The 23,827-nt window shown below is 37.1% G+C and overlaps 1 protein-coding gene across 1 annotated transcript in view; it reads left to right on the top strand.

Annotated features, from left to right (window-relative positions):
• LOC129949350 (serine/threonine-protein kinase Warts) overlaps window positions 1–23,517 on the top strand; it is a 97,882-nt gene extending 74,365 nt beyond the window's left edge. The window contains exons 3-8 of the mRNA XM_056060784.1: window positions 13,305–15,609; window positions 21,252–21,372; window positions 21,433–21,548; window positions 21,611–21,689; window positions 21,761–21,956; window positions 22,016–23,517. Coding sequence (XP_055916759.1) covers window positions 13,305–15,609; window positions 21,252–21,372; window positions 21,433–21,548; window positions 21,611–21,689; window positions 21,761–21,956; window positions 22,016–22,417 — 3,219 coding nt within the window. The 3' untranslated portion in view covers window positions 22,418–23,517. The remainder of the gene's footprint in view (window positions 1–13,304; window positions 15,610–21,251; window positions 21,373–21,432; window positions 21,549–21,610; window positions 21,690–21,760; window positions 21,957–22,015) is intronic.
• Window positions 23,518–23,827: the final 310 nt, after the last annotated feature.

The raw sequence follows: 23,827 nt of genomic DNA, 5'->3' as shown, positions 1-23,827 counted from the left end.
CTCGAATAAATTTCAAAAACCCATCCATAGTAAGATTCTACTTTAACTTTTATCGGTGTTATTCATACTATGGATAGTGTTTTTGGTATTCGTTTAAAATCCTACTATACTCTTGATAGATTTTTCAACAAGACACGGGGATTATTGAGATTTAATTTTCCTTTAATTGTTTACGTTAGGATTTTAACTTCAACTATATGTATGAATCTTACGTTAGCTCTTAAATCGCTGTGAAGTCTCCCCAGTTCAGAAACTGATTTGACGCTTGTGACACGTGTCACATTGTTTCGCCAATAAATAAAAACTGTCCTCAACATCCTATGAATTCTTGATTACCTAGAGAAGAATATCTCGAATTTTCAAGAATCTAGTTTTGTACTATTTACTCGTAGGTGTAACCGCATGTGACACAATTGAAATCCTAATTTGTGTGTCAGCTGTCAGCACTGTTTTAGTTTCTTTAAGTTTTGTGCGAGTAAAGCTTTTAATAGTGATTACTTATTCTCAAACACTTACCTAACCACATAACCAATAAGAGCATAAAGGCAAACCTCAAGTACTTCAAACTGCCAATATTCCAAACCACATAATCCGTTTTTCAAAAGTTTTGCAAATTAGTTTATTTTTCCTAAGTCGTAGTTAAGTTAATGGAAAACCTTTAAGGGATAACATTTAGTTCAGCCCTATAAAGTGATGGATTAAATTCAAGGTTGATTTAAAAATAATTGGCTGGCATTAATCCTCCTTGCGATTAGTCCGCTTTCGATAAAGGTTTTAAGTTCAAAATCGATTTCGTTTTATTTATTCTAAAAACAAAATAAAACCTTTAGTTTGCTTCCGTTTGTAACTCTTAAAAAGAAATAAACTATGACAGCTGTTACTTCAAACCCTTTTAGAACTTTTGTATATAGCCACACCTTTTTTATTAATCCCAATTGCAATTATTTGTATGTTCAAATAATATCTCCCATTTTTCAAGGTCTCCACTCTGTGTCTCTGTCTTGACTCGATACTCATCGGACAGAGTACACTTATAGACATTCCTTCGGGATTTAATCATATTCCCATCTGAGTGAGAATTTATGTCAGAAATAAGAACAAAAAAAAGAACATTTCTTGTGCTTCTGACGCCTTGATGACATTTAAATGAGATCAATGATAAAAAACAAAGAACACAAAACTGGAGCACAGATGTATGGAGTTACGTATGTAAATGCTTTTATGGCCCTCTTGTCAAGTCGCTTACAATCGAAGGACTGGATCATGCAATTCGTCATAATGTCATAACTTAATGTATCGGATATGTATCTCTGCCGGCCCAAGCCATCATTTATTACTTTGGAATTTTTCAAATCGAGAGTAGTTCGAGTGCATAATGCAGTTTGCTACTTCACACGTCAGCCTGATGTTGACATAAAGCGGCAGGGACTGCAGAGATGCAGGCAATCGAAACAGACACAGCAGTTGCTGGTTGGTGGTGGATATACTCGTACATAGGTGGTATTAAAAGGAAGGGGATGTTACCGAACATCATGCATTTGACAGTAATTACAAATTTCTCGAAATTCATCTTTGAAGTTTTTTTTGTTTTATTCCGTTTTAAATGTAATTAAGTAGAGTCTGTTGCTAATAACCGTTGTAATTGTGATTCCAGAAATACCTTAATGTCATCCAATGATAAATATTTGACTGATGATTATGCACGTTGTACTGGAAACAAAAGTCAAATTGATAGAAAGAATTCTGGAAAACAAATTTGACACTTGATTTTAAGAGTGAAAAAAAATGTTAAAAAGTATTTTTGATCTAGACCTGTCAAAACACAATTTTCCCCTGTTCTTGCGTACCATGGCCAAAATAAATAAAATAAAGATTTTTTAAGGGGAACACAAACTTTCAGGTGAGAGCTAATTTTGTTGAAATTTTTGAGTCAAAAATTTAGACACGATTTGCCAGTCTAAAATTTTGACATATGTCATAATTTACTTGTCATTAATAGTCTTTTACTTGCAATATATAAATTGCACGTTTATGTATTTTTTGGTTTCAAACGAATGTTTATGATTTCATTTCTCAATTATTTTCTGTCACATTTGTAATTCAAATAGGAAGAAAATAAATACATACAAACCCCATTTGAAATTCAAGAGGTCAGTTTATTTTTCTTCTGCTTTTTTTAGCTGATTGAGAATATTCTGAAAAATCTTAGAAAGTTTATCTTTCACCAAATTGAAATTGTGGAATCAGTCTGTTTATTTTTTAAATTTTAAAACGAATTTCAATTACAAATTTACAATTGCAATTCCCAATTTCTTTTCCCTGGAATATTGACTTAATAATGAAGTTCAGCTTTCGGTTGCATATCTGATATTTTGAAAGTAAAAAAGATTTTTTCTTGTCCAACTTCTCAAATAACTTTCACAACTAATTGTCACATTTAAAGGAACATTTTTTGACAGCTGACCAATCAGATATCAGAAACTTGCCTTATCTACATGTCTGAATGTATTATGTCTGAATCTTAGCAATGCTCTGCTCCCGTCAATTTCGCTCAAAATCAACAGACCTTCAAAAAATTAAATGACAGAAAAGAACATTTTAGAAACATTGTTTTAGTTTCCAAACTGAAAAAAAAAAATTCACCTCGAAAATTTTACGAATATAATACGATTTTATCTCCAAAACAGTTTTGTGGAACGAAAAAAAACGTTTTCAACATGTGGTAAAATTTTTAGAAAAATCGACTTGACAGTATTTTTTATAAAAAATAAAAACTCATAGTTGGTAAAAATTGAATTTCGACTCAAATATCTTTTTAAAAATTTAAGATAATGCCTTTCAACTAATTTCAACTTATAAGAAATATTGTTTTCAACATTCAGAACAATTTTGAAAAGAATCGAATTGACAGTTTTTTTTTTACAAAAAATAGAAACTTAAAAGACAATTTAACAAAAGTTAGTAAAAATTGATTTTCGATTCAAATATCTTTTTAAAAATTTGAGATTATGGCTTCCAACTAATTTCAACTTATAAGAAATATTGTTTTCATCATTCAAAACAATTTTGAAAAGAATCGAATTGACAGTTTTTTTTTACAAAAAATAGAAACTTAAAAGACAATTAAACAAAAGTTAGTAAAAATTGATTTTCGATTCAAATATCTTTTTAAAAATTTGAGATTATGGCTTCGAACTAATTTTAACTTATAAGAAATATTGTTTTTAACATTCAGTAAAATTTTGAGAAAAACCGAATTGACAGTTTTTTTTATAAAAAAATAAAAAGCTAATAAAAACATTACTCAAAGTTGGCAAAAATAAATTTTGGCTCAAATATCTTTTCAAAAATTTGAGATATTGGCTTAAAGCTTATTTTATCTTTTAAAAAATATTATTTACAACATTCAGTAAAATTTTAAGATAAATCGATAAAAAAAAGAAAATTTAACGAAAGTTAGTAAAAATTGATTTTCGATTCAAATATCTTTTCAAAAATTAAGATTATGGCTTCGAACTAATTTTAACTTATAAGAAATATTGTTTTCAACATTCAGAAAAATTTTGAGAAAAATCGAATTGACAGTTTTCTTACAAAAAATAAAAACCTTACAAAAAAACTTTACTTTTTTTTACTTCTGACTCAAATAGCTTTTAAAAAATAAAAAATATTGTTTTCAAACTTTTTTTTATTTCACAGAAAATATTGTTTTCGATATTCAGTAGTTTTTTTTTTTTATAAAAATCCAACAGTCCGTTAAAATCTACAAAAAATAGTACGCAAATTTGGTTAAAATTGATGTTTGGTTCAAATCTCTCAAATTAATTTCATTCATTTATTCATTGTTAAAAATTTGTTTTCAAATAAAAATCTATTCAACAAAACTAGACTTTCAAGCTAAACTATTTTTTTATATAAAAAATATTGTTGGTAATTTAAATTTTTTTAAGAATAATTTAACTGACAACTTTTTTAAACCAACACGAAAACCTACAAACTTTTAAGCAAGACAAATCTACCGACGGGATATGAAGTTATCAGTGTGGGTCGTATCCCAGCCTCTTTATTTATATAAAGGGTGATTTTTTTGAGGTTAGGATTTTTATGCATTATTATTTGACAGATCACGCGGGATTTCAGACATGGTGTCAAAGAGAAAGATGCTCAGTATGCTTTGATATTTCATCATGAATAGACCTACTAACGAGCAACGCTTGCAAATCATTGAATTTTATTACCAAAATCAGTGTTCGGTTCGAAATGTGTTTCGCGCTTTACGTCCGATTTATGGTCTAAATAATCGACCAAGTGAGCAAACAATTAATGCGTTTGTGACCAAGTTTCGCACTCAGTTTACTTTAGTGGACATTAAACCAACCACACGAATGCGTACAGTGCGTACAGAAGAGAATATTGCGTCTGTTTCTGAGAGTGTTGCTGAAGACCGTGAAATGTCGATTCGTCGCCGTTCGCAGCAATTGGGTTTGTGTTATTCGACCACATGGAAGATTTTACGCATAGATCTTGGTGTAAAACCGTATAAAATATAGCTCGTGCAAGAACTGAAGCCGAACGATCTGCCACAACGTCGAATTTTCAGTGAATGGGCCCTAGAAAAGTTGGCAGAAAATCCGCTTTTTTATCGACAAATTTTGTTCAGCGAAGAGGCTCATTTCTGGTTGAATGGCTACGTAAATAAGCAAAATTGCCGCATTTGGAGTGAAGAGCAACCAGAAGCCGTTCAAGAACTGCCCATGCATCCCGAAAAATGCACTGTTTGGTGTGGTTTGTACGCTTGTGGAATCATTGGACCGTATTATTTCAAAGATGCTGTTGGACGCAACAAATAAGCCAGCAACTATTCCAGCTTTGGAAGACAACATTTCCGAACAAATTCGGGCTATTCCGGCCGAAATGCTCGAAAAAGTTACCCAAAATTGGACTTTCCGAATGGACCACCTAAGACGCAGCCGCGGTCAACATTTAAATGAATTATCTTCAAAAAGTAAATGTCATGGACCAATCTAACGTTTCAAATAAAGAATCGATGAGATTTTGCAAATTTTATGCTTTTTTTTTAAAGTTCTCAAGCTCTTAAAAAATCACCGTTTATTTGTATTTATCATTAATATAACAGTTCCGGATCGGCTAGCTTTTTGTAGTGCAATTTTGCATTCACAAAGCTAGTTGAATTTTGACTACGTAGTCACTAGCTTTGTGAATGCGCCCAATCTATACATTTAAAAAAGTTTTGGAACTGACATTTGACTCCTGTCAAATTTAGCTGACAGTTAAAGGAATATTTACTTAAAAGTTTGCTATTTACGATGATGAATCGCCAGAAAGGCTATTTACAAAAGTGGTGATTTAAACGTAAATAATTTGTTTAAAAAATGGTCATGCAATTTTAGAAAGTTCAGATCAAATTGTTTATTTAAGTGAGGTTAAATTACTGCTATATCAATAAACAATAATTAGAAACATTATTTTACAATCATATGATAAAATTAACCATGCATTATATCTTTAATATCTACTTAAAGTTGACTATTATCAAAACCATTTAATACAAAGTCTCTCATAAGCCTTGATACCTTAAAGAATTTACAAAAAAAAAAATTAAACTAAAGAAAAGACCAAAAGCGAATATTGACTTTTAAAAAGATTAAAACACATGCCTAAGCATAGCTTAAAAGTAATAAAATCGTAACGACTACTTTGTGTAGGCAGTGAACTGATGCCAAAGGAACAAAAACCCAAGTGGACATCAGCTTCATCAGCACTCAGCAGGTCTTAGTCTTGGTAGTATTACTTAAGAAAAGATGCACCACCATGAGGTAGCGCATCACCAACTGTCGCATCATCGTCGTCGTCATTCCGAACATAATTTTTACTCCGAACAATCCAACTAACCGACCTACCAATACCATTCAAAAAACGAATTGGCTATACCTAACCTACCTACGTTTCGATTCGACGAATACCTGGAATGTACTCCTGATGATGGTCAACGATGGTCAAGGTATTTTTGTTCGTGTCATGTCTCTCAATGCTTCTTCTGGCTGATGATGTTGCTGTTGCTGTTGCTGTTAGTGGTTGATGGTTGTTGGTTGCTGGTGATGCTATAGTGATGCTGATGCTGTCCATGCTCAACTCAAGCTCATGGTGATGTTGCTGATCATCATCTTTACTGATGGCAAGCTGGTTCTTTTTGATTGTTAACTGCTCTGAATGAGAAGAATCCATTTACCCTTTTGGTGTCGTAAAAATTCTTAAGTATGATCTGACGGACCATTAATTTGAAATTTTATGACTCTTGGCTACTGTGCTGTGCGATTGTGTATTATGATTATGGTTAGTTAAGTGTATCATGCTTTTGTGTTTCTCTTCTTTTTTTTTCTTAAGGAGCATTTGGGTGAAGTCAAGATTATTTTTTTTTTTATTTAAGTTATAATCTTTTGAGACTTTTATGTGGATCACAGAAGATGGAAACACACTTTGTCATCGTGAATCAACTGTTTTTTTTTAAATTTATTTCTTCATGTAAAAGGAAAACGATTTCTCAAAAATTCGATACACATACTTTTGAAGATATATTCATAAATTATAATATTATGATCACATATTTTGCTTCTGTGGATTTGTTTCTAATTTTCATCCATAAACTAGGTCACACTTATTTAAAAGTCCATATGTAAAAGAAGTTGAAGAACATTTTTAACAATGCTTCAAGAAATTGCACTCAAAAATAAATACATACTTACTTACTTAAGGTGGCGCTTCAGTCCGTGGTGGACCTGGGCCTCAACCAACATGCGTCTCCAGCCAAATCGGTCCCTAGCTAGCTGCCTTTAGTTTCGCATGCCAAGTTGGTTGAGATCTTCACCCAACTGAGTGCGCCATCTGAGTCGGGGTCTTCCTCTACTGCCCCGTCCCTCGGGATTTGATTCGAAGACCTCCCGGGCTTGGGCGTTGATGTACATTCGCTCTACATGACCCAGCCATCTAAGCCGTTGGACTTTTATTCTGGTAACTAGGTCAGTGTCTCTGTACAGCCCGTACAGTTCCTCTCCTTCATTCTCCATCTATACATACAGGATCAAAAATCACCCAAAGAATTTTTCTCTCGGAGCATCCTAAGACGCTCTTATCTTTCTTTGACAGGGTCCAGGCCACAGCGCCATAAATAAGAACTGGGGTGATGAGTGTCTTATAGATGGTGATTTTAGATGCGCGAGAGTGGACTTTACTTCTCAATTGCCTTCTACGTCCAAAGACTTAAGTTTAGGTATAGCTATCTTCACTTCTTCAAGGTGGGGTAGGCGGAATTGTTGATCTGCGTCGCAAAGGTTGATTGGTTCTATCTCCCTTACAGCGGAATTCGGTTCGTCATCGCCGTTATATAATTTGGAGAAGTGGTCTTTCCATATTCTCAACATAGACTGCGGTTCTACTACGATGTTCCTCTGATCGTCTTTACAGGCACAGAAGTAGAGACAAAAATATTTAAGTTTCGTCTGGCCATTTTGATAATAGACTACCTCAAAGACAGGTTGGGGGTTGTGCCGTCGGGGTTACTTCCTGGCCACGTAAAAACATCATAGTTTCGAAGCAACAACAAGCCTAGGATACGGACGGATTCACTGTTGACAACCCACGCAAACGAAATAAGGACAACGAACTTCGGATATGTACGTGGAATGTTAGGTCCCTTAACAGACCACGTGCAGCCGAACAATTAGCGGAAGCCCTAAACTGCTGCAAGGCAGATATTACAGCCATCCAAGAAGTGCGATGGGATGGACCGGGTAAACGCAAACTAAAAGACTGCGATATCTACTACGGCAACTGCTACCGAGAACAAAGACAGCGTCTATTTGGATGTGGATTTGTTGTTGGAACTAGGCCAACATAAGCCTAATATACGCGCATGCCCCAACAGAGGAGAAAGATGAAGACACCAAAGATATATTTTTCGAGCTCTTGGACAAGACATATGAGCAGTGCCCTGGCTATGACATTAAAATTGTCTTAGGAGATTTTAATGCCAAGCTAGGAAGAGAAGACATCTTTGGTGGCATAATCGGTAGATACAGCCTGCACGACACTACCTCCGACAACGGATTCAGGCTGGTCGATTTCGCTGCGGGGCGAGACGTTCTGGTAGCTTGTACGCAGTTCACGCATCTTAATATCCACAAGGGGACATGGAAATCTCCTGATCAATCAACCGTCAACCAGATTGACCACATTGCGATCGACGCACGACACTTCTCCAGTATCCAGGATATCCGAACATACCGAGAGGCCAACATTGACTCGGACCACTACCTCGTTGTAGCCAAGGTACGGCTACGGATATCCCGATCCAAGCCAAAACAAAGAAGTACTGTGAGAAGATTCGACGTTAGACGGCTACAATCGCAAGAGACTGCCATGCCCTTTTCCGATCGAGTCTCTAATAACCTCCTAAGGAGTCCTGTGCTTTCTGCATTAAGCATTGAAAACCAGTGGCAACATTGCCTTGCAGCCATCAGAGATGTCGCCTCTGAATTGCTAGGTTTCACACGGCCACCACAGCGAAACCCCTGGTTTGACGACGAATGCCGACAAGCTCACGCAGCGAAACAAAAGGCATACAAAACGGCGCTGCACAAAAGGACTAGAGCTGCTCGCGAGCTCTACGAGCAGAAGAGGAGAGAGGAACACCGGCTTCTTAGACGGAAAAAAAGAGAGCATGAGAAGCGCGCGATCGAGGAGATAGAGGGATGTCACAACAGGAATGAGGTTCGTAAATTTTACCAAAAGGTAAAAAAAAACCTCCCAAGGGTACCAGCCACGAACCGAAGCCTGTAAAGACGATCAAGGGAACATCGTAGTAGAACCACAGTCGATGCTGAGAATATGGAAAGATCACTTCTCCAAATTATATAACGGCGATGACGAACCGAATTCCGCTGTAAGGGAGATAGAACCACTCAACCTCGGCGACGCAGATCAACAATTCCGCCTACCCGACCTTGACGAAGTGAAGATAGCTATATCTAAACTTAAGTCAAACAAAGCTGCTGGAGCTGACGCTGCCGAACTATTCAAAGCAGCAGGCGATACGAAAGGAGACCCTCTAAACTGAGCCAACTACAGAGGCATCAGTCTCCTTAACATTGCGTATAAGATCCTCTCTGCCGTACGATGTGAACGTCTGAAGCCGTTCGTCAACAACCTGATCGGTCCTTATCAGTGGGGCTTCAGACCAGGAAAGTCCACTATCGACCAAATATTCACACTTCGGCAGATCTTGGAAAAACCCAGGAGCTTCAAATTGAACCTACCATCTCTTTATCGATTTTAAAGCCGCGTATGACAGTTTCTATAGGGAAGAGCTCTACAGAGCAATGCCTGGTTTTGGCATCCCTGTCAAACTTATCCATTTGTGCAGAATGACGATGTAGAATGCACGCTGCTCTATCAAGTTCGGAAAAGATGCATTTGATGTCAAAAAAGGTTTTAGACAAGGCGATGTACTGTCATGCGACTTCTTCAACATCGTTCTGGAAAGAATTGTGCAAAACTCAACCGTAAACATTAGAGGCACAATCTTCCAAAGATCCATCCAATTACTCGGATACGCAGATGATATTGACATAATTGGAAGATCAAAGCGTGATGTCAGTGGAGCGTTTTTGAGCATTGCGACGGAAGCGAAGAAGATGAGTTTAGTGGTCAATGAGGGCAAGACCAAGTATATGCTGTCATCAAAAAAGGACACTGAACGACGACGTCTTGGACAAAACGTCACCATGGACAGCTTTAACTTTGAGGTAGTTAAGGACTTTGTCTACCTAGGCACCGCTATTAATGCAGACAACGACACCAGCGCTGAAATCAAACAAAGAATAACTCTTGCAAATTGCTGCTTCTTTGGACTTAGAAGGCAATTGAGAAGTAAAGTCCTCTCGAGCATCTAAAATCACCATCTATAAGACACTCATCATCCCGGTTCTCATTTATGGCGCTGAGGCCTGGACCCTGTCAAAGAAAGATGAGAGCGTCTGAGGATGCTTGGAGAGAAAAATTCTTCGGGCGATTTTTGGTCCCGTACGCATAGATGGAGAATGGAGGAGAAGATATAACGACGAGCTGTACGGGCTGTACAGCGACACTGACCTTGTTAGCAGAATTAAAGTCCAACGGCTAAGATGGCTTGGTCATGTAGAGCGGATGGACATCAACGCTCCAGCCCGGAAGGTCTTCGAATCCAATCCCGAGGGACGGCGCAGTAGAGGAAGACCGCGACTCAGGTGGCGCACCCAGGTGGTAGAGGACCTCAACCAACTTGGCGTGCGAAACTGGAGACAGCTAGCTAGGGACCGAGCTGGCTGGAGACGCTTGTTGGTTGAGGCCCAGGTCCGCCCCGGACTGTAGCGCCACCTTAAGTAAGTAAGTAAGTACCTCAAGACAATAAGCAAAAAACCACATGTATCAGTAAATCGGATCCTTTTTTTTTTTTTTTTTTTTTTTATAATAAGCGCACACTCAAGGGGATATATTACCCTTATTATGTAGACACAGTGTGAGCACTAGGAAAGGGAGAGAGGGGTTGAAAGGAGATGTCGGTGCACATTGGTTTTGAATTCCTGAATATTGCAATAGCTGGGAAAGACAAAGTGTGGCAAGGCATTCCACATTCGCATAGTACGGCTAAAGAACGAATCTCTGTACTTGACAGTACGACCGAAGATGGGCTCGAGGGTATATTGATGAGCATTCCTAGAAGCGCGAGTATTACGGTTGAACTGTTTAAGGGGAGGAATGCAACTGGCTATTTCTCTAGAGCATAAACCATTAAAATAACGGTAAAACAGGGTGAGACAAGAAACATTTCGACGATGTTCAAGTGACGTAAATGATCTTATGATTGTAATATCACCAATCAATCTAAATGCTCTACGTTCAATACTTTTTAATATTGACACAGGGACTGAACTTAAACTCATATAATCTTATTTGTACATATCTACTAGTGCCATGAGGTATACACCACAACCATAGAAACGTTTCTTTGACTTATTTATTTTGAAAATGAACTGAGCGTATAGGTTCCAGAATATTAACGGGACTAAAGAGCATAGAAATTATCCAAAAACAAATCACTGCTTCAACCGATATAAAGCATTAGACAATAGAATAAATAAAATGGAAATTTCATCAAAGATTGCTCTTGAAGAATACTGGCTTTAGTAAGTTCTATATCCGAAAATTTCCAAAGAAAAACAGGGTACTCTTTGCAATCAAGCAGGACTCAATCATCCCTATTGGCTTCCTAAGAGATCACGACTTAATATAAGTACCCTTAAGAACAGAATTTGGTCATCTGATTAACGTAGAAGGTGTTACCACAAGAAGACTAAAGAAGACACATCTCACTTTCTCTGCGAATATCCAATCCTATCCTATCTTCGTCTTTGCTACTGAAGAGATTCCGAAACTTCTCAAAAATCAGTTTGGTACTAAACAAAATCTAAACAAACCTTCACTTAATCTCCACCTATCCTAATGATCATCATATTCTTCCTTCGGCCATTACTGATACATCACAAGGTTAAACGTAACTTAAGTACATTCGATATGTTTGTTTATTACTTAAACAGACATCAACCGATCTCAAAAAGAATCAACATGATATATGAACCTCAATGCAAATGTAAGGAACATTAATCTCTAACTTTTTAGGAACATTTCAGCTATAATGGCTGAAGCACAAACACTCTTCAGCTTCGGCATCGTTTGCGTTACGTTTTCGAGGTTGCTTTGAATGACATTTCCAAAATGACACTTCTGTCATTAGCAGCTGTTATTTTGCAAAAAAAAAACTACTTTGTGTTAGGACCCAAATGATTGTCAAAATATATTGTAATGTGGCCTCACTACAAAGATTTCTTGTGTTATCACCATAATATGAAAGAAGAGGGCAGGTGTCTAAAAAACTAAATATAAATATGTTCTTCTCTATTTTGGTTTTCAAATGAGTTCAGTTGATTTTGAGCATTTGAAAAAAAAAACATCACCGCTTCACGGAATTCGTGTATTTTATCTTATTGAAATTAAATAAAAACTATAAATTGAAATAAACGTTGTTTAATTCCTTTCCTAAGACCGCTAAAAACTTTGCGATCTGGATTATCTCAAAAATTACAGATATCACATAAACCTTACGCCATGGAGTAAATCCGAGGATTTCTAAATCAAGGAATCAAAATCCATTAAAAAAGCTTGGTTTTTTATAATTTTACATTAAACTACTCACTATCCACTTTTGGACAAATAGTTTGCTTATTCTTTTGAACAATAATCTTTGAAAGTGAAAAGCTTAAATAAGATTTCAAAAGAATATGCAAATTTTTAAGCGAAACATCGCATTGACTGAAACGAATGAAATTCTTTAAAGAAGCAAATAAATAATAAAAAGTACCCTCAAATCTAAAATCAAAATAAAACGATCTCCGAAATGTCGTAGTCTCAATTCCATGCGTAAAATATTCTTGTTTCAACCTCTCATCTCACAATCTTCTGGGATCGGTAATACCTTCACCTTGTTGTTTTTTTTGTGTTAATTTCTTTTTATGTTCCTTGATTCTTCTTCATCTTTTCATAAAAGAAACACAGCTTCCTCCATGTGGCAGGCAACTGGCAACAACCTACAACTGGGAACTACTCTCGCTCGGTGCTGATTTTTTTTTGTTGGTGGTGTTTGAAGAACGTGCGCGTAGCACAGTAGCAGGATGACAGTCAAATCACACAAATTGAAAACTTAAAAGCAGGTGGGATGAGAAGTGATTGGCTGGGGACGTTAGGTTGAGGAATTATTAAGCAGCAGGCAAACATTATTATGTACGTCGCGGCTGCACATCTGGATTTTCTTGTTGTTGTTGTTGATGATGGCTTGGTGGCTCTGTGCTTCTGCTTTTGCTTTTGATCTTGTTTCTTTTCTTGTTTTGGATTATTTTTTTGGAATCCCTGTAGTTCATTAGCGTGGTGGTTAAACAATTGGGAATTTGCTTGATGTAGATATTTTCGGGAGCTATGTGCAACACAATTTGTCGCTCCCTTGAAGCGGGGCTATGAATAATATTTTCGGATTTCCTTCTTTGTTGCTGCATTGCATTCCTATTTCTATTTCTGTTGGGATTTACTCATCGGTGAATTATTTTTTATTCTCTTGGGGTGAGACTTTTTTGACTTTATGTATCCTCAATTTGTTGTTTTATTTATAATTAAATTAATCTTCATTTTTCTATTTACAGACTGTTGCTGCTCTCCGGTACAAGGCGGCCAATGGCCGACCTGATCTACCCGAGTACCATCCCAAACCTCCAATGGAGCCGCCACCACCACAACAACCCACATCACAGGGGAACGGTCATATGCCGAAGGTGATGTCGATGCTGGCGCCAAAACTTAATCGCAAACCAAGTATCGAACGTGAATTACCTCTGCCATATCATCGCTGTAGTCCAGCACTGGATTCTGGTGCAGGCAGTTCTCGTTCGGATAGTCCACATTCGCACTCTCAGCAAGTGACATGTGCAAGTCGCGCCAGCACCGGCCAATACAGTCCATCGCCATCAAGTTTCAGTGATGTGGGCCCACCACCGCCAGCGCCGCCACCACGAAACTCCTCAACATCGTCAACACCCCCGCCACCCGCCCAGTTCTATAAACGAAGATCACCGGCAACTGCCCGGCCAGTGGCATTGTCAGCTCCAAATCCTACACGGGGTACATCACCCGTATCGGTTACAGTGTCGGCCAATTCGGTAGCAGCGGCAAATCTTCGTCAAGCACCTGTGATCGCTCAAAATGGTTCGAAAGCTCAACAGCAACTTACGCATCAAATGAAAGCCCTAACCCTCTACCAAAGCGGTGGAAATTCTGGTGAACCACCACCACCGTATCCCATAAGTACAGGCCAAGGGTCAGCGCCACCACCCAGCTACACAGCCTCAATGCAAAGTCGACAGAGTCCGACGCAATCACAATCCGACTATCGGAAATCACCCAGCAGCGGAATCTATTCGGCAACATCAGCTGGCTCACCATCACCAATCACCGTTACAAACAGTGCAATTCACCCCCTACAAGCATCCTCGCTGGCGAGACCACAGCCATGGGGAGCTTACCAAACGCGCACCCAGCCTCCAATCATAATGCAATCGGTTAAATCCACGCAGGTTCAAAAACCAGTCCTTCAAACTGCCGTGGCACCACAATCGCCTGTCTCACCATCGGGTTGCAACTCACCTGTGCACATTCTTGCAGCGCCACCATCGTATGCGCCAACAATTCAAGCTAAAGTTGCCCAACAACAGCAACAGGTGGCTTCGCCTATGATTGCTGGAACAACCACGATATCGCCGAAACCATCTGTTTCTGCCCCAAATGCTCAAATCCCATCAACGCCACCACCTCTCATTGTAGGTGGGCTTAAAGAACCTCCGTCTTATGCTACTAGTATGCAAGCCAAGGCTGCTCAACACCATCAAGTTCAGCAGCAAAAGCATCAACAGCAACAACAGCAACAGCAGCACCAACAGCAACAACAGCAGCAGCAACAACAACAACAACAACAGCAACAACTTCAGCAACAACAACTTCAGCAACAACAGCAGCAACAACAACAACAGCAGCAGCAGCAGCAGCAACAACAACAACAGCAAAAGCAAGTTCCGGTTAGTAGCAGGCAACTTCCTCCTCCTCCGCCATACCATGCGAACAGCAATAATAACAACAACAATAGAAATAACAACAATCTAGATAGTAAGCCAAATAGTAGCAACAATAACAATAGCAACAACAACAACACCACAACTCTACATCCTTCGAATAGTAATAATAATTTATTAAACATCAACTCCACAACAACTCCACCACCAATCCCGCCATCGAAAAACAACGGCACCGCCTCCAGCAGTGCTCCCATGATCAGCCAAGTTGCCAACAGCAACAACAACAACATTAACAATGCCAACAATCCATCAAGCAAAAGTGATAATTGCCGAAAGATCAAACACCAGTCACCAATTCCTGAGCGTAAAAAAGTCTCCAAGGAAAAGGAGGAGGAACGTAAAGAATTTCGAATACGGCACTATTCGCCGCAAGCCTTTAAATTCTTTATGGAACAGCACATTGAGAACGTGCTAAAGTCATACAAACAGCGAACCTATCGCAAAAATCAACTAGAAAAGGAAATGCTCAAGATCGGTCTGTCAGCGCAGACCCAAGTTGAAATGCGTAAAATGCTAAACCAGAAGGAGAGCAACTACATCCGACTGAAGCGAGCGAAAATGGATAAGTCAATGTTTGTGCAAATTAAACACATCGGGGTGGGTGCATTTGGAGAGGTGACATTGGTGAGGAAAATCGATACAACAAATCATTTGTATGCGATGAAAACTTTGCGTAAAGCCGATGTTTTGAAGAGGAACCAAGTGGCGCACGTGAAGGCCGAGAGGGATATTTTGGCCGAGGCGGATAATAATTGGGTTGTTAAGCTGTACTATAGCTTTCAGGATAAAGAGAATTTATACTTTGTAATGGATTATATTCCCGGTAAGTAAACGGGAAGGGAATTTAATTTTTTTAGACATTTGTAGTTGTTCTGATTTAGTATCTCATTTAGTTTTTGGAAATTCTTATCTGTTATTAGTCTTCATTTGAATTTATCTAAAGCTTAGAGATACCGTAAATTTAATACTTTATTGTTTCCAAAAATTATTCATTTTTCTGAGTTGATTTCGAATTCCCGTTTATCTTCATATTTTTTTTAGAAATATATATTTCAAAAACTTGGTGTGATTTGTTTAGGCGACGGATTCGTTACAAAAACCAAGAAGTACTTTCGAAACGTTTTGCATTTTTCTATTAAAAACTGTGTAGCATGAACGGTTTAGCGTTTCTTGAAGATTAATTTGATGATAGGTGAATCTAGTGATTTTTCGAAAAATATGTGAAATAAATATTTATATATTTTATTTATATAAATATTTAAACCACTAGAACACATCCTGGATACTGATATCAGAGACATTCTGCAAAAATGTCCTCTAGAAGAATATCGCATAATACAGAGGCAAGTCTATAGAGACAGCCATGTATGAGGTAGGGCGCAGAATTGAAAAGACGTAGAATGTGCTTTCAAGAACGTCCTAACTGAATCTTTTTATGATTCTCCTATTCAATTCTGTATAAAGAATTTCATCCAAATAAGGACAATTTCTTTGCTAAGTAATAGAAAGAGAGTAAAGGAACATCGCAGGTCATGAGTAAAATAGTCGTTAAAGTAAAGTGTTGTGAGGTAAAGGTGGTACCTTATGCTGGTGGTTTTGTTTTATTGCTCTGGGAGAAGCTCTGAAGTATTTTGGCTACTGTATCTTTGATCCTGTCCAACAGTTCCCTTAAATGGAATTCTGTACCTTCTACCACTCGACTACTAATACTTAAAGAATCAATCTGTTGGTTTTACACACCCTTACGAGTATGGCAAAAGCAAGGAACTGTTTCCCTCAGATATTTGTATGACAAACACCGACTACTTCATCCCCTCTTTCAATTTTTCTGACAGAATTTAAGAGCAGGTGCAACACTCTAACTGAATGTATTATATCTGGGAAAATGTGGCCTACCTATAACAAAAACCATTCTATTAATTTCTCGCACAAACTAATTTACATAGCCGTACCATATTTTGACATTGCTACCGTTTAATCTATCTTAAGAATTAAAACACTCCTGTAGGAAGTATTTCAAAAACGCTTTCCAACTCTGACAAAAATAATTATCGGAATGATTCAAAGTTTAGTCCCCGAGAGGTAATCTTAAGACCTACGATTCGAGCTGTAAAGAGGTTATTAGAATCAAAGATGTAAGTTTCCGGATTTATAAAGCCAACCCTACTGAGGAATACCGGAATAAGTGCAAACAAGCTAGAAAGACGTATTCGACGCATTACATTTTTACATGACCAGAAATTACGGCAAAAAATACTACAAATTCCCAAAGGTAGTACAAATTTCTGGTCATTTGTAAAAAATGTGCGTAACACTAATCGTCAGTTCCAACGCTCGTCCACAATGACCCTCCCTATGTGCGCTCGATGGATAAAGCCAATTTGCTTGTTGCACAGTTTGCTGTTAATTCGATGCTGCCAATGACGAATCTTTTCTTTCTTTCGCACTCGTACAGTTGCTAGAGTACAAAAGATTTTGACATTCACAAATCCGCTGGCCGGGATAGTATCCCCGCTTCTTCGACGCTGGCAAAACCACTGCGTAAGCTTTTCCATCTGTCCTATTCTGTTGGTCTCTTTCCGAGTTTATGGAAAACTGCATTTGTCCAGTCTGTCCCTAAAAAAGGCTATTCGTCCTCACCATCTAACTATCGTCCAATTACACTTCTTTCCCTTCTTTCCAAGGTTATAGAAACACTGATCAAGTTTCAGCTTAAGAAATATCTTAAAGGACGGATGGCTTTCATGGTTTATCTCACCGAACTGTGGGACAAATCTTTACATGGTTTTGGTGAAAGTAAGATTATTGAACTCTATCAAATGCATTTGATAGAGTTTTGCATCAAGCTTTCTTATCGAAAATGCGTGCTTTTGGTATTGATTTATCTCTTCTTTGGGTTAGAAATTACCTTTCGAATCGTTTAATTCAGTGTAATGGATAAACGCTGGTGTGCCCCAGGGCTCCATTTTGACTCCAACATTCTTCCTTATATATATACTTGTTACCCACTACATTGTTTCGCTAATGGCAGAACCCTGTGCTTTTCATATTCGTTTTTAGATTTTCATCCTTGTTCTGCGAATGTGGACTAACAACGGCAGTGTATTATAAGCTCATTAAATTCTGATCGTGACAGCATTGTTCAATGGGGATTCAAAAACCGTGTAGAATTTAATGCTTCGAAAACTCAATGCTATCTAATGTCACACAAGCGTAACCCTCCCCCAAAACCCATAACCCTTGCTGGTACTTGCATCGAGGAAACTGAACAGCTATCAATCCTAGCTAAGTGTTTAGGTTTTCTTCGACGACACAAGAAGTTTTTTACCCATTCTAATCTGGCTATAATTTATAAAGCCTATATTCGTCCAAAACTTGAGTACAATTCCCATATAACCCACTTGAGTCTCTTGAACAGAATTCGAAAGAGAGCTCTGAAAATGATAGGTGACCGGTGTCTTACTGAAACGTTTTCATCTCTTGAGCACCGTCGCGGTCATAAGGTTTCATGTCTCTCATTGCTTTATCGCTACTTCCTAATGAAATGCATTTCTTCTTTCAAACAACGTAATACTCGTTTTTTAGGAATGCCCATCAGTTTACCCTTGAGCCCAATTTCGGTCGTACTGTAAAGTGCAGAGATTCTTTTTTTAGTCGCCATACACGAATGTGCAATGCTTTACCAGACTCAATATTTTCCACTCACTACAATGTGCAGACATTCAAAACCAATAGGCATCGGTTTCTCCTTTTTAATCCTAACCCCCTTTCCTAATTCCTCGCACTATGTTTAATCATTGCAAGGGTATTCATAACCCCTTTAGTGCGCCTACAATATAAAAAAAAATGTGGGCAGCGTTTTTTACTTTTTGGTCTGACATTTATTCTTAAAGACATATCAAATTGGCGAAGAATCTGATTCCCTAACACTATTGCAGTTCCCAGAAACAAGAAAATTTCGCTAGAAATCATTCCTATTATTAGGCAATTTATGTGATTCTATTTGTTTAAGCGTCTTACTCAATGATAAGGATTATCTAAATGAAAGGCAAATTGTCAAATTGTTGATTTTTCAGTCTTTTGGTTGCAGCGAGGGCTAAGTGCGAACTGGGCAGTAACGGGCTACAGGACTAAATATTTCATCGTAATCGATACCTTTTTGTTGAACATACTTTTTTGCAACAAGTCGTGCTTTGTATCGCCTATTCCCATCGTTTCCTGCATTTTTCACTCGAAATACCCATCGATTTTGGACTACTTTGACGTTTTTAGATCGTTTAACAAGTTTCCATGTTTGATTTTCTTTAAGAGATGATAACTCATACCATTGCCGAGAGCCACGGTGCTTTATCTGCTGACTTCAAGGCTTCGAAGTATGAACTCGGTTGTTGACTAGAACCACCTTCTCCTGCAAACATGAGATACTGCCCACCTGTCATCCAACTTGGCTTTTTTCTTTCTCTATGTTGGCGTTCAATTCGTTTTCCATTGAATTTTCATCATCGAAAAATAAAGTTCCTTCGGTATGTGGACATAACATCCAGTGCCAAAGATGCGTGAATAGCTTAGAGTTTCCAGTTCTTTTCCATACCATAATTCATATATAACCTTGTTTTCGATTGTTGTCGGTCCTGTACGGTTCACAGACATTTTGACAACTTACTGGCGACTCTCATACTTCTAGCTGCTTCCACAATTTTTATGTTTTCACGTTTTCATTTTGTTGTGGTATATAAGGGGGTCCAATATTTTCTTTATTGTCAAACTCTCTACCGGCATCACATCTCAACTTTTTGACTATGTGTCCGTTAGTTTTGGCTTCATTCAAGAATGTTTCAAGTGATTTACATACCTCGCTCTTGTGCTCAAAAAGGAAAGCCTACGAAAATTGCTGAAATCATCTTTGAAACAAATATAGTATCGGGATCCTCCTACTGATATTGTTTCAATCGGGCCAAGAACATCTGCATGGAATAACTCACCAACAGTAATTGGTCGATCACTTCTGGACTTGAAAGGAAGTCGATGCATTTTACCAGCTGCACATCTATCACATAACTCTTTAACACTTTCGCGAAAACTAATATTCATATTGGCAAATCTTTCGTGATATACTTGAAGACTTTTTGAAGCCTTTGAAATGTATACCTCCACAAGCTCTGATGGTTTCTCAACTTGTATCGAATCGCATGAACGTTTCAAAGTGCGATTTGTTTGGTATAATATGTGTTGAAGCACCACTGTCACAATACCATAAATTTTGTCTCAAAAAAATGTCCTTTTGTTGCATTTAAAGAGAACGCCATCAAAGCAGGTCGCTTCTGCGGACATTCTGGAGCCCATTGCCCGAGTTTTTTTGCACTTATTGCATTTAAATTTCATCTTAGCACGTTCCAGTTTACTATTTGCATTTTCTAGTTGCTTCCTCTTTTTCTTAAAATTTCCTCTTGCAAAAAAAGCAAAACCATCACTCTTGATATTTTCTTCGTTTCTCTTGTTTCGATGGTGCATAGCTTTTCGATTAATAAGTTCAGGATTTGTTTTTCAGCAGGAATCGTATCCCACAAGTCTCTAAAATTGTCAAATGCCTTACCAAGCTTTGACATGATTCTGCCATTAAGAATCCGTTCAGAGAGGATATTTTCCTTATGCTTGGCTAGTTCATCACAAATAGCTTTTGAAATTTCACAATGTGTGCACTTACGAGTATGTCCTCTTGTTCTTCTTTTCTTGCTGGGAAGAAATTGTCTATTAACATGTTAAGCCTTTGGATGCTGCTTCTTTCGAAACGAGCGCATAATTTATCCCAAATGTCCTTGGAATATTCACATGTTAAGACAAGTTCTGCGATCGGTGCGCTAAGCGATGCATCAATCAAGCCAGCAGCTTTTGCATCTTGCTTCAACCAATTGCTTTTTTCTCTCTTTTCTTCCGCTTTTAATGTTGGTGTGACTGTAGGACATTTTTCTCTCCGGAAACGTTCCCCTTGAGATCATATGCACGAAAAAGCATACCCATTTACCATTTCCATTTCGTACAATCGTTAGGACCTTCAAGCTTATCTGCAGAGACCTTCAAATCATTGGATGCAATTTTCTTCTAATGTACGAGACCTGGGCCCTTTAACTCGCTTAGATAGAATTATATCAATTCGGTATTACATATTATAATCTCACATCTACAGGTCTTAACAGTTTATAGATTCAAAACAGAGCCCTCCAGCGCTAATTAAGTTGCGAAGCAAGAGCTAGTCGTGACTGTCATTTCTACTTCCTAACCTACCATAAATATTTACATTGAATATGAATATAGGGATTATAGATTTGGATAAATAACAAACTTCTTCATGAATTTAGATAAGCACATTATAATAAAGGGTATAAAAATTCATAGAAAAAGTTCAATTTTATTGTCATTAATAAAACGACTCTTTCAAAGTTTCTAATTCATTTGTTTCCATTATAGGTGGGGATCTGATGTCGTTACTTATTAAAAAAGGAGTTTTTGAAGAACCTCTGGCTAGGTTCTACATAGCTGAACTAACATGTGCCGTTGAAAGTGTCCATAAAATGGGTTTCATTCATAGGTAACATTAAACATTGTTTCCACATAAATCAAATAAAATTAAAAATGTATTTCTTCTCAGGGACATTAAACCAGATAATATTCTGATCGACAGAGATGGTCATATTAAATTAACCGATTTTGGGTTATGTACGGGCTTTAGGTGGACTCATAATTCAAAATATTACCAAGAAAATGGTAAATTTTCAACATTTTTTAACAAGATTTTTAAGTTGATAGAATTTACGTTCAATTCAAAGGTAATCACTCACGGCAAGACTCAATGGAACCATGGGAAGATATGATGGAAAATGGTACCCGACCAACTGTGCTGGAAAGGTAAATCTTGAGAAATTGAATGATGTGTTAAAATTTTATATTAATTACATTTTTTGTTTTGTTTCTTTTAGGAGACGAATGCGGGATCATCAACGTGTTCTAGCCCATTCATTAGTTGGTACACCAAATTACATTGCACCTGAAGTACTCGAGCGCAGTGGTTATACGCAACTATGTGATTGGTGGAGCGTCGGTGTTATTCTCTATGAGATGTTAGTCGGCCAACCCCCATTCTTAGCAAATACACCAGTTGAGACACAACAAAAGGTATAAATTCATATCTTTGGTGAAATAAAATAGGATCTCAAAATTGTATTGGTTTGTAGGTTATAAACTGGGAAAAAACTTTACACATCCCACCACAGGCAAAGTTAAGCCGCGAAGGTAGCGATCTAATATGCCGATTGTGTTCATCAGCCGACAAACGGCTGGGCAAGAAGGCTGACGAAGTGAAGGCACACGACTTCTTCAAAGGTGTCGATTTTGCAGACATGCGCAAACAAATAGCCCCATATATTCCAAAGATTGAGCACCCCACGGATACGTCCAACTTTGATCCTATTGACCCGGATAAACTGCGCTCAGCTAATGAGTCAAATTTGAGTATGGATGATTTGGACGATACGGGTAAGCCGTATCATGGATTCTTTGAATTCACATTTAGGAGATTTTTCGATGATAAGCTCAATCCGGACATGATGGACGATCAAGCACCGGTATATGTATAAAAGTGAGAGAAAAAAGTAACAACAAATCAACCACAAATAGGGCGACGAAAGTTTAGTTTATATTCAACAAAAGAAAACAAAAACAAACAAATGTTTTTATTTGTTCTTTTCTTACAGACCTTTCTTCTTTCTTTCTTTTTTTCATCCCTAACCAAAACTTTACTAATAAATTATTTTTATTTTAAGTTCTTCCTTGTCTGCTTGCTCCTCCTTTTTTAGCAATAAATTGCAAAACTTTTGTTATTAGGACAAAATTTCTCGTGAAAGGCCAAATCCAAAATCCACCGCAAATATTTTATTTTGTTTATTTGAAAAAAATATTACAATCAAATTAGATTTTCGAAAATTATAGATAAATATTTAAAAAAAAAGAAAACATAATATTAAATAGAAAAATCATGTGGGTGGGAATAACAGAATAGAAATGTTTTGAATGCGTTTTAAAAAGTATTATATTTGATATTCATTTTATAGGAAGATTTTTAAAGTTGAGAGTCGAAATGCAGTAATTTTTTTGAGTATAGATTTTGTTCTCAGGTTAATCCAGGGAATCAGTTTCAATAAGTTCTTGAGTTTTGTGGCTTTTTCTTCTTGTATATCTTTTTGGTTTGGCTAACCATATTTTTCTTTATTTTAATGTATCTTGTTTTCTGTTTGGAATTTAATCGACTTTGATTTGAATGGAATAGTCGCAGTCATGAAGTGAAAATTTTCGCAATGAAAATTCTTTAACAATCATTTATCATTTTATAACATATTTAAACTCAAATTTATTGCAAATACAAAATTTTGAGATATTAATGAACAATTAAATACAAAATAACTATTCACTCATAATCTAATGTTCGCTGTTTTTAGACTGTAGTGACTTTACTTTTCCAGGCATGTGGCAATATTAGTTTTAACGTCATATTATGGAAAACTTTTACATTTAAAGCTATTTTCTGTTTTTATTTATTTTATCTACAACCAATATTACAGCTAACAGGTATAAGCACTCCAAGAGCAAATTTAAAAGTGAATGAATATAACACTTCAGTTTTAAATTTATTACGATTAAAATTAAAAAAGTCAATATTTGAAGACACTTCATTGAAATATACAATAGATTTATAAATTTTTGATAAATTTTCATTACTACCATAATTTTTGTCATATGAATTCTTTGGAATAAGAAGTCTCTAGCTCTCTTAGACCTAGCGGGAACATAGATTCGTACCAAGGCAAGAAGAGATGGACATTAAAAATGGTAGCATTGTTAGTCTCTCATAAGCATTTCACTATGAATTTTTCTTCTTGATTGTAACGACTTTATTCCAAGTAATTGGTATCTAGCCTCATAACTAGGACTAAAGTTCCAACAAATTTTCTTAAATATATATTTTGTAAATCGTCTTTGAATTTTTTCAA

The sequence above is a fragment of the Eupeodes corollae genome, chromosome 1 (genome assembly GCF_945859685.1).
Source record: "Eupeodes corollae chromosome 1, idEupCoro1.1, whole genome shotgun sequence".
NCBI lineage: Eukaryota > Metazoa > Arthropoda > Insecta > Diptera > Syrphidae > Eupeodes > Eupeodes corollae.
This window is presented reverse-complemented; position numbering and strand designations above follow the sequence as displayed.